General features: G+C 39.7%; 1 protein-coding gene across 10 annotated transcripts in view; it reads left to right on the top strand.

Annotated features, from left to right (window-relative positions):
- The window catches only part of MYO5A (myosin VA), a 264298-nt gene that overhangs the window by 167956 nt on the left and 84023 nt on the right, over positions 1-12319 (top strand). For all 10 annotated transcript variants that reach the window (XM_064295235.1, XM_064295232.1, XM_064295233.1 and 7 more), the window contains 6 exons: positions 1193-1279; positions 1367-1475; positions 3167-3378; positions 4810-4966; positions 8819-9058; positions 11722-11970. In XM_064295235.1, the coding sequence (XP_064151305.1) occupies positions 1193-1279; positions 1367-1475; positions 3167-3378; positions 4810-4966; positions 8819-9058; positions 11722-11970 (1054 nt within the window). The remainder of the gene's footprint in view (positions 1-1192; positions 1280-1366; positions 1476-3166; positions 3379-4809; positions 4967-8818; positions 9059-11721; positions 11971-12319) is intronic.

The following is a 12319-nucleotide window of genomic DNA, read 5'->3' as shown; positions in this document are numbered from 1 at the left end:
GTGATTGGTGTAGGTTCTGGTATCTGGTGCAGCAGGAGGTCATGGTCTGAAGAAGGCAGGGGGCTGAAAATCATCCCTCAATGTCTATGAGGAAGGCGTATCCCTATTCCCTAGAGCATACAGATGGGTACGTTCTACAGATGGACCATGGGCACCCAATGCTTTTGTTTGTAAGGACTGGGAGGTACTAGTTATCCTTGGACCCCTGTCACAGGTGGCTGGGTGACCTGAGTGGAGCCACCAGTCCTTAGGCCCCTGATGTGGGTAGGTGAGGACCCTGTTTAATAGGCAAAGCAGTGTCAGATATAAAACTACCTCTTCACCGCACAGCCAATATGGTTGTAGTGTGCCAACGAGGGCCTGTTCTCCTGAAATAGGCCCACACAGGTTCATGCAGCTGGGAACATTATTCAAAGTCCACCGACCCTTGATGTCTGGACAGGACCTGCTTCTGTCCTGAGCTCTCCTGGTTAGTGGAGCTGGCATGTTATCTTTTCCCCCTGTTGTGAGTTGATTCCTGCTTCAAGGCCAGGAGGATGGCTCTGGGCGCTCAACAGGGCCTATCTCAGACCCAGGGAAATTAACAGCCACCGAAGCTGGCATGGGGGCTGGGGGTACGGTAAAATATATGCAAGTACTTAGCTTTTGTCAAGAGCGCTGTTCTTCTCTGGTTCTGGAGGTGTGAGTAGACTGTGCAGCTGGCTGCCTCTCCTGAGGAAACTGCGGCCGAACACTACCACAGCCTGTTGCAGCTGCTTCAAGAAGTGGTGCTTGAGGGATCATGGAGGTTCAGGTCTGGTAACTCCTCTCCACTTCTGAACTGTCTTCCTTCCCCCTGCCACTCAGTTCATTTTCTAACTTTGCCTTTGATGTTCAGGGCGCCTAGCTTGTCATAAATATAATCATTTCACTTGTTTTTTCAGGTCTTTGATGTAAAAGGGATCGCAGGAAGCGTCTGGGTATTCTGCCATCTTGGCCCTGTGTTGCAACTCTTTATTTTTACTGCTAATTGTCTGCTCTCCACTCTACATGCAGTTTACCATTTTGATCACTGCTCCAACTTTTGAGTGCTTTTCTAAGTCACCCATTTGGCTCCTTCCACAATCATTTAATATCTGGGCAGCAGAGGAGAGTAATTCGTGGCTATAGCCAGGCTTCTTCGAGTATTCATGATTTTTGGTTTTATGTGTAGATTTGATGAGAAGAGGGCAGTGCAGCAACTGAGAGCATGTGGTGTCCTCGAAACTATTCGAATCAGTGCAGCAGGTTTCCCGTCACGGTAAGCCTGGCATTTTTAAATATGAGGGCTCCTAGTGGGAGGGTGCTGTAGTTCCTTAAATAAGCTGATATGAGTTTCTTTTTATAGGTGGACTTACCAAGAATTTTTCAGCCGCTACCGTGTCCTAATGAAGCAAAAAGATGTGCTGAATGACAGAATGCAAACATGCAAGAATGTGTTAGAGAAGCTGATACTGGTAGGAATGGTTTTAGCTTACCTTTATCTGAGCAGATGTTGGCCAAAGGCCTTGTAGTTCTGACTTTTGAAAGTCTTGGGGCTTCCATGTAAAATATCACTGATGTAGATTATCTGGGGAGTAACGGTGGGGGTTTGGAGTACACTGTCTGAGGAGTCGAAGCTCACTGTGTTTAGGATACAAGTACTAGTGAGGATGATGGTCCAACATCAGCAAGCAGGATTACGAGGCCTGACCCAGACTTGAGAAATATTCTTATGAGTTTGATCATTATGAATAAATATTTATCTAGTACACACTTAACAGCCAGAATGCTCCTTAGAAGCAAGGATGATGAGACTACGTCTCACATACTTTGGACATGTTATCAGGAGGGATCTGTCCCTGGAGAAGGACATCATGCTTGGTAGAGTAGAGGGTCAACAAAAAAGAGGAAGGCCCTCAATGAGATGAATTGACACAGTGGCTGCAACAGTGGGTTCAAGCCTAACGATTGTGACGACGGCACAGGATTGGGCAGTGTTCTGTTGTGCATGGGGTTGCTGTGAGTCAGAACCGACTCGATGGCACAGTACTTAAGTATAAAAAGAGCCCTGATGGCACAGTGTTTAAATGCTTAGGTGCTAACTGAAAGGAGTTCAGGGTTGGTGTGGAGTAGAGCTGAGGAGGGTGAGGTGGAGCTGGGACAAGGACAGAGAGAGGAGAAGAAAGAGAGTTGCTTTCTAGCTCTTTGTAGATCTCCAGCTAGGGTTCTTGTGTAAATTTTATTGACTTTGTATTGAAGTAATTGTAGTTTTTTACATATGTGGAGATTTCTGATTTTCTGGTTTCGTGTAGGAAGTAGGAGATACCTGCTTACAGTGTAAAGTGATTTTCTCTACTTAGAATTTCAGGTCAGTCATTATTATAAGAAAATCCAACTCTTCTTTTGGTATGGGAATGGTTAATAACTTGTATACTTCTAGATGAGGTGGATTACAATGTAACTGACCAGAAATAGCATGTGTTTCTGTGGTTACTGCTCATTTCTGATTAGGATCAGATGGCAATGAGCAATATAAAATATTTTTTAAAGGGAGTTTTGAAATTTGTAGAAGGATTTTACACAATATAGGGTTTTTTGTCTTCAAATACTGTTGATAAACCCAAAAGATGATTGCTGAGAAACTTAACTATTAATATGAATGCCCACAGTTTTTTGTTTTTGCTTTTTCTGTTTTGATTTGTGTGTGTGTGTGTGTGTGTGTGTTTCCTCCTGTCTTATTCTTTATATTCACATTTTTGTCCTTCAGCTTTTTCATGGATTATACAGCCTGATGTAACCCTTACAGCCTGGGTCAGTCTGAGGGAGTGTCAGCATCTCCATTTCCTTAAGATGTTTAAAATACAAACAAGCAAATAATAACTGCCTATGACCCACAACTGAGTTTTTGGCCTCATATAATAATTCCAGGTAGAATAATTCTGGAAAATAACTCTTAAACTTCAATTTTCCTTTAAATCCCTCTAGTTTGCTCAACTTGCATAGGATCAAAAATCTGGCTCCAATAATTAATTGCGATGTAGCTCAAGTTTTAGTTAATAGATTCATGCCTTCACTGATTCTGCTTTTAGTCATTTTTATCTCTTCTAAATTTTTATTTATATGACATTATTTCTACTTCTGAGTATACGATTTCTTCCGACAATAGGACAAGGACAAATACCAGTTTGGTAAGACCAAGATCTTTTTCCGTGCTGGTCAAGTAGCCTATCTAGAAAAATTGAGGACAGACAAGCTGAGGGCTGCCTGCATCTGGATCCAGAAGACGATTCGGGGGTGGCTGCTGCGGAAGAAGTACTTGCGCATGCGGAAGGCAGCCATTACTGTGCAGAGATACGTGCGAGGCTATCAGGCTCGGTGGTAAGTCCACTGTGGCTTACAGCCCTCAAGATTATGTTGCCCATATAACTTATTGTCCAACCTGGAACAGTTTTGAGTTGTCACCCTACTTCACCCCTTCTTAATTTCAAGAGCTAACAAATTGACTCACAAAACCGTTAAATAGAATAAAATTGCACTCAGTCTTAGGAATGATTCCAATTCGTTCTCAGAAAAAAAGATGAAAGCAGCAACTCAAAAAGAGACTTGAATACCAGTGTTCATTGCAGCACCATTCACAATAGCCAAAAAGTAGAAACAACCTAAATGTCCATCAGCAGGTGAACGGATAAAATGTGGTACATACATACAGTGGAATACTACTCAGCCAATAGGAAAAGTGAAGTCTTGATACATGCTGCAGTATGGAAGGAGCTTGAAAAGATTATGCTGAGTGAAATAAGCTAATCACAAAAGACAGATACCGTATGACCTCACTTATATAAAAAGACAAGAATAGGCAAGTGTATACAGAACAAAGTTTATTAGGGGTTACCAGGGATGGAAAGGACAGAGAAAAGGGGGGTTAATGGTGATGGAAAAATCACATTGATTGAGGGCAGGGTTGCACAGCCAATTATTGTAATTGCTGTCAATAAGCTGTACACCTGCAAAAACTTGAGCTGGCAAAAAAAAAAAAGAAGAAATTACTGCCTACTCATGTCCTCAGTGTTCTTTATTTTTTTGTACTTGAAGAAATTATGTGTAAATTAAGCAGGAGTTTTGGGAAGCTGTTAGCTGAGAAGATCCAGAAGAGACTTGCACTAGATGTGATTACATATTAGGATAATTGCAATTTATGCATATTGGCAGAAATTAATGATTAATTTATACCCAAACAGATTAAGGAAAAAAATATTGTACATGAATGATGGCTAGATTTAAGAAAGCTGGTGATACAGTAATATAGGATTATTGTACACATCTGGAGTACTACGTAAAGGGGACATAGCCTGGGATAATAGAAGGAACACCATCCTACAAAGAATAAACTTTTCTGGGCTTTACTTTCTTTATCATAAAATGTGGATAATATGGGACATCCCACTTTTCAGGGCTACAGAAGCTCAAATGAGATAGTGAATGTAAAAATACTTTGGGAAGCTATAAATTCCTATGCAAATAGAAAAAACAAAAACAAAACCCATTGCAATCGAGTCGATTCTGACTCATAGTGACCCTATAGGACAGAGTAGAACTGTCCTACACAGTTTCTAAGGAGTTGCTGGTGGATTCAAACTGCCGACCTTTTGGTTAGCAGCTGTAACACTTAACTACTTTGCCACCAGGGTTTCCATGAAAATATAAATACATATAAATTTTGATTTAATGTACATGACACTCTAAGTCTCTACGAAATGTATTCCTGGGGTTTTTTGTTTACTAACAATCGTCATTGTTTACTTTGGCCAGCTATGCTACGTTTCTTCGCAGAACCAAGGCAGCAACCATCATTCAGAAGTATTGGCGCATGTATGTGGCCTGCAGGATGTACAAGATTAGACGAGCTGCCACTATCGTTCTTCAGTCTTATTTGCGAGGCTACCTGGCTAGAAATAGGTATCGCAAGGTGAGATATTATTTTCCAACTTCATTTATTCATTCCATCAATATTAATCAAATCTCTGTGCAACGAACCACAGGGGTACCATGGACATAGGAGCCATATGGATACAACCAATGGTTAAAATAAATATTTAATAATAAAATACATGTATTAACGAGATAATGTAAAATAAAATTTACCTCCTTTTTTCCTTGTCTGGGTAGTTTGAAAAAGTATATTAGCGTCCTGTGACTGCTATAACAAACTATCACAAACTTGGTGGCGTAAAACAACAGAAATTTATTCTCACAGTTCTAGAGGCCGGAAGTTCAAAATCAGTATCACTGTCCTGAAATTAAGGTGCAGGCAGTGGCGTGTTCACCCTGGAGGCTCTAGGAAAGAATCCGCTCTTTGCCTCTTCCAGCTTCTTATGGCTGCCAGCATCCCTTGGCTTGTGGCCTCATCACTCCAGTTTTTGCCTCTTTCTTTACATCACCTTCTCCTTTGTGTATCTGATTTCTCCTATTCTGTCTGTCTCTTATAAGAACACTTGTTAGGGTATTTAGGCCCACCCATATATTTTAGGATAATCTCCCCATCTCAGGATCTTTAATCAAATCAGATCTGCAAAGACCTTGCAGATGTGTAAAAGAACATTTAAAGGTTCCAGGGATTAGGACTTGGTATCTTTGGGGGCCGTTATTTAGCCTCCCATGGTGAGCTTTGAATAGGAAGACTGTATGACAGATGGGTGGGAAGTTGTTCCAAGAATGAGACAACCTTGAAAGAATTTACTGTGGTAAAAGGAAATAAATTACAACATTAGGTAGTTAAAATTGTTTTGCCTAGGATATGCTACTCCAGCAATTGTGACCAATAATCTTTTTAGTTAGCAGTAATCAACATGATTTTCCATATGAATCTTAATCATCAGCTGTGACAGGGTATGACTCCAGTTGACGAAAGCCTTTTCTTTCTTTCCTTTTGGCAAGGTTTTGCATCTTGCCTGTGGAATATGTTCATAACAAACCATAAACGTGCAGTCTGGATTTGAGAGTTCTTGGGCATCACTGTTAGAAGGAGGTTCAATAGGTGACTTGGGGATGGATCACTAATCATGTGATTGTACGTGGACGTGACTTGACCTGATTCTTTTATTCAGTTATTTTTAATTTGTAATAATTTTAAACATAACAAAAAAAATTATAAAACTATTGAGGCTTGAATGAGCATATTTAATAGCTGTTTTGAAAAAAATTTGAGGATAGCTACTACAGCTCTTTCTGCTCATGCCTGCTTTATAGTCTGGTGCTCTTTCTATACAAGCACATGCTTTCAGAGGAGGGCAAGGCCTTAAACTTGTCCTTTGAGCTACACCTGCTTACCTTTCTGTTTTCCTCTGGGGGCCATTGGGTTGGCAATAGCAGTCTCTGACTGGCTCAGACTCCCCTGTCACTGGGCACTTGTGGGGGTGACAAGTGAGAGGCTTGTTCAGGAGGCAAACAGCCATCCCTTTATGCTCCTTTTAGCTGTGTTTCAGGTCCAAGGTGGCCCTTCTTGGGGCTTGAGAGTCTTAAAGGAAGAATAGGTATTCTTTAATGTCCTGACTCCCTGATGGAAATGTAATTCAGAATGGAAGCTCTAATTATGTACTGTTTCCATTTGACTGAAATTATAGAAATGGACCAATGTCTGAAGTTAGATGGGGAAATAGAGAAGGAAATGGAACGGGAAATTTGTTATTAATAGCCTTGTCACTGTGTGCTGCTTGAGTTTTAAAGTCTGAAAGCCTTCAGTTTGCCATTCTTGCATCTCATCCCATTGCTTATTAGCCATCTGGATAAGAAAAGGGCCTCTCTTGGGACTGTGCTGTCCAGAGAGAGAGAGCTCGTAGTGTCTGGCCTCACTGCAGCGTAAGGCACAGTGACTGTACTTCATGAGAACCGAAGACTGCCTGCACCTCAGGAAAACAGCCAAAAAACGCAGGCGTGAGCTGGCCGAGGGTCTCCTAAACTGACCAGGTCTCCTAAACATACTTATTTTATATTTGCTGGTTTAAATTTTAACCACTTATTTCCTAAATGCCACTTTAGGATGACACATTTTTTTCATTGTTTGTCTCAGGTATATAACTTAAAAATAAGAACTATTCTTTTAATGGCTCTATTAAACTACTGTCTGTTGTAATAGATGGTTTCAGAGATTTTTATGTAAGAACTTTCATGGGAAATACACTTCATCCATTTGTAAGCATCACTAATAAAAATTTAATCAAATGTATACATTTAAACATCATTTACATCACAAATTATATCATTTTATTTTATAAAATCATAGAGAGACTTAGAAGTGCCTCAAGATTTTTCTAGTTCAACCTTTCTTAAAATTCAAGAATTCCATCTCCATCGTTCCTGGAAGATGTTCACATAAATTTCTGCTTGATGGTCTTTAGTGATTAGAAATTTACCATCTCAGGAAGCAGTCTTTTTGTTGTAAGTTGTTTCATAGTTCAGGGGAATATCATGTGCATATTTAGAAAATATAGTGTAGAGCAAAATTTAAGATTAGGTTGTTTCACTCAATCTTTTTTTTTATTGTACTTAAAGATGAAAGTTTACAGAACAAACTAGATTCTCATTAAACAGTACACGTTATTGTTTCGTGACATTGGTTAACAACCCCACAACATGTCAACACTCTCCCTTCTCAACCTTGGGTTCACTATTACCAGCTTTCCTGTCCCCTCCTGCCTTCTAGTCCTTGCCCCTAGGCTGGTGTTCCCCTTTAGTCTCATTTTGTTTTATGGGCCTGTCATTACTAAGCTAAAAGGGTGTCCAGGCACCATACTCTTGGGGTTTCTCCAGCCTCTGTCAGGGTGGAAAATCTGGACTTTTTTTGTGAGTTGGAATTTTGTTCTACATTTATCTCCAGCTCTGTCCAGGACCCTCGATTGTGATCCCTGTCAGAGTGGTGGTATCCAGGCACCATCTAGTTGTACTGGACTTAGTCTGGTGGAGGCCGTGGTGGTCCATTAGTCCTTTGGACTAATCTTTCCCTTGCATCATTAGTTTTCTTCATCCTCCCTTGCTCCCAAAGGGGTGATACCAGTAGAGTATCTTAGATGGCCACTAACGGGCTTTTAAGACCCCAGATGCTACTCACCAAAGTAGAATGTAGAACATTTTCTTTATAAACTATGTTCTGCCAATTGAGCTAGATGTTCCCTGAGACCTCAATCTTACTCGTAACTTTGCTTTTAAAGCCCCATTTCTCTTATCTTTTACTGCTATATTTGAAACAACAATGGGAAATCCTCAATAGAATGGTATTCCTCAAACGGGGCAAACAGGAGTGTCCTTTTCGATTCTGGAAAAAAAAAGTAGCTCAGTAATATCCTTTGTAATACCCCACATGCAGAGGCCTATGCATGATGAGGTGGTATCAGTAAGGTGGTGGATGAGTCTTTTATTCTAATAGCGTGTAGTTCACAGGGTGCCAGGTTCACCTGTTGCCCACAGGAATCATATACCAATAAGAAACCTAATGTATTTCTTCCTTTTCTTTTAGGATTTTTCTCCTTTAGTAATCTGGTGTCTTTCATTTAGATAGCTTCCAAGTCAATACTCTGCTTATAACCATATACAACATGTGAATGTAACACATTTTTTCTAAAACCACCTTTAAAATCACTTTTTAAAATAATGTATGCCTCCATGTATATCTGTGATGTATGTAATTCATATAATATTGTTGATTCAACTTTTGCGTCTTTCTCTTTGGGTAATGTAGAGATTCTTAGCCAGATGTAGGTTGATAGAATGGAACCTTGAGTCTCGTCTAGGGTCTGAAATGACTTGCCTTTACCCTTCTCTGTAGATACTCCGTGAGCACAAAGTAGTCATCATTCAGAAGTGGGTCCGGGGCTGGCTAGCTCAGAAACAGTACAAGAGGAGCATGCATGCCATCATCTATCTTCAGTGCTGCTTCCGGCGAATGATGGCCAAGCGCGAGCTAAAGAAGCTCAAGATTGAGGCCCGCTCTGTGGAGCGCTACAAGAAGCTCCACATTGGAATGGAGAACAAGATCATGCAGCTGCAGCGCAAAGTTGATGAGCAGGTGTGTTTTAGACAGGAGCTCTGGAAGTAGATCATGCCTGAAGAAATCTGGTGGGATTATTTTCAATATTGTCTCTCCTTGACTTTATCCTTCAGTTTGAGCAAGAAGTGAAAAAAATGGCACTAATGAACATGAAAATAATGATAAACTCATAGGTAAGATTATAATTGCAAGGACTAAGTAAGGCAGGAAATGAATTTTGAGGACATTGTATGAACAGCCAAATATACTAATCCTTCAAACCTTTGTGATTGAGTTGTTTATGTTTTGTGCTTCCCAGAGGTTTTGACCACTGTCATTTATTTGCATGTGGCGTAATGTTTATTTTACAGAAGAGAAAACTGAGGTACTGGGACATTAAATGGGCTCTTAAGGTCAGGTAGAAAAGTAGAGGAGAAAGAACAGGCACACAGTAATCAAGAACAGAAGCATGTTATAAGCATCCTAGAGGGGAAAAAAATGAAAAGGAAAAAAAAAAGTTCAGGTGATAGGAGTCGTTGGATTCCTGCAGCAGTTGCCTCATTTACTACGTGGCAACACCTTTGCTATAAATTCCTACTTGGCTGCAGTCCATGGCTTCCATCATGGGTTGGTCCCATTATTCTATGCAGTGTTTTATTCATCCAGAAGATGTTTTCTAGCTTCCCTGATGTCAAGACAATCAGGGGGAGGGTCTGAATGAATCATCTGGTCTGCCCAGGTTGACTGCCATTTGGAGGATTAAGTTTGTTTTTTTAATTCTCTTTCACACTAAGGACTTTTAGTTATAATTTGGTAATTAATTGTCTTTAAAATAAAAAATGAATAAATTAGCCTTCAATAACTAGAATTTTCTAAAACAAACTTCTCATAAAGCCTGTTAAATTTCATATGTATTTCTTGTTGTGTCTGTTGAGGACCTTTGTTTATGGATTCAGCTAATGTCTATTGAGGACTTTTGTTTATGTATTCAGCTCATGTCTACTGAGGACCTTTGTTTATGTGGAGCACCTTTGTTTATGTGGAGCACACATGCTAGGTAGAGTGGGGCATATTGATAGGAGAAATAGCTTTTTCCTTCAACAAAGAATTTGATGTAACTTATGTACAATCAAATAGAAGAATATATAGTAAATGCAGAGACCAAAAGTAGGGTAGATACTAATCTAGGGGAAATGGGAAGATACAATATATAGGGTTCTAGATAGTTATTAAAGTCGAACCACCAACTTGGTTCTGAGTTCCCTGGAAGCCACAGTAAAAAGGAATATATGAGTCTCATTGTCCGCAAGGAATAGGTACATATTTAAATATATGTTCCACTGTGAGTTAAACCCAAAATTAATACGACTGAAATTCTTTGTTTCTATATTTTCCTCTGAAAGATACTAATGCTCAAAGAGAACTCAACCATAGAACCTCGTTGCTCCAGTATATATAAATGCTATTTTATTTGTATTTTATTCCTTTGTCTCTGAAATGAGGGTATTCTAAAATTTCTATACTTGCAAAGTATTCCTTATAGGCACCTATCTTTTTAAAGCTTATTGACAATAGCTCACATTTTATTTTTTGCTTTTATTTTTTACCTAAAAAAGTAAGCTAAAAGAATTGGAATGTGAGGTTTCCTGGACTCTTAATATGTGCGAAGCTCCATGCTACAAGGTAGAGCATGGTAAGGAATACCAAGATAAGTAAACCACAGTCTTTACCCTTAAAGGAGATTATAACATATGTGGATAATGATAGGTACACAAATAATATCAGGAAGTGGATAAAATTTGTGGATATGGAGTGGGAGGAGGGAAGTACCAAAAAACTGGCTCAATCTAAAAGTGATTAGGGCCCAGCTTCCAGATGAGAACCTGAACCCTTTGTCTCTGTGATGTTTTGCTGAGAAGCACTTTATCTGGCAAGAGAAGCAGGATGGGATCTATGCTTCTGAAGAGTCTGTGGTCTGTTTGCAGAGATTATAGCTCACTTGCTTGGCACATGCAAATGGTATAAAGATAATTAAGAATACAGAATTGCTCATGAGGGCAAGGAAAAACAGGGATTAGAGTGAAATGGGATTCATCAAAAAGTTTTCTGAGACGGAGAGAGGGTTTTGAGATAGAGATTTATAGGAAACTTATGATGTCGAGGCCACATTATCATTTTTATGTACCATCTGGCTAGTACCTAGCATTTAGTGGCACTCAGATCTATTTTCAGAAGCAAGTATAGATTCCCCCACTTCTGGATTAAACCTGTTGCTGTTGAGCCGATTGCAACTCATAGCGACCCTACAGGACAGAGTAGAACTGCCCCGTAGGATTTCCAAGGAGCAACTGGTGGATTCGAACTGCTGACTTTTTGGTTAGCAGCTAAGCTCTTAACCACTGCATCACCAGGGGTCCATTTCTGGATTAAGAATCAGGAAAATAAGGGCTTACTACGTACTCACCTTGTGACTGTAAGAAAATCACATCTGTGTTGCTCATTGTGGAAAACAAAATTAATTGTGCCCGCTCTCTTCTGTTTTTGTCACAAAGAGGGTATTAGTTGTATTATTGTAAGTGCTGTGGTTAATATTGTGATTAGATACTCTACGATGCTAAGTCTGTGAATAAGCATGGCTTTCTCACTAAATACATTTGATGATATGCATATTTATTTATTGTTTCTTTTGTGTGTATATAAAGAACAAAGAGTACAAGTGCCTCATGGAGAAGCTGGCCAATCTGGAAGGAGTATATAACACCGAGACTGAGAAGCTACGAAGTGACTTAGATCGCCTTCAGCTAAGTGAAGAGGAAGCTAAGGTTGCCACTAAACGGGTCCTCAGTCTGCAGGAAGAAATCGCCAAGCTTCGGAAGGACCTAGAACAAACTCATTCAGAGAAAAAATCTATTGAGGAAAGTGCAGATAGATACAGACAAGAAACTGAGCAGGTGGGAACAAATGTTCATATCCCCATCTTCTTCTCTACACAAAGGAAGTGTGTGTTGTGTGAGCCCCTGGGCCCAATGGTGGTTTTAATTGAAGGTGAAATACAAAATTCAGTTGGTGTTCCAAGTGTTTCCCAAGCGTTTTCTCCCATATGATCAGTGCAAGTGTCTCAGTAGAACCTTTTGACTCTAAAAAAAACAGAGCCAAAGCAGTATTTTAAGAAGAAAATTAATAGCCAAGTACTATATATACTTTTTCTTTAAATGTGCTGATCTGGATGAAGTGTAGATTCCTTTTTGTTTAGTAGAATTCATGTGATTAAAAAGCCAATCAAACAGGGAACAGTCAGTA

The sequence above is a fragment of the Loxodonta africana genome, chromosome 12 (assembly GCF_030014295.1).
Source record: "Loxodonta africana isolate mLoxAfr1 chromosome 12, mLoxAfr1.hap2, whole genome shotgun sequence".
Lineage (NCBI taxonomy): Eukaryota > Metazoa > Chordata > Mammalia > Proboscidea > Elephantidae > Loxodonta > Loxodonta africana.
This window is presented reverse-complemented; position numbering and strand designations above follow the sequence as displayed.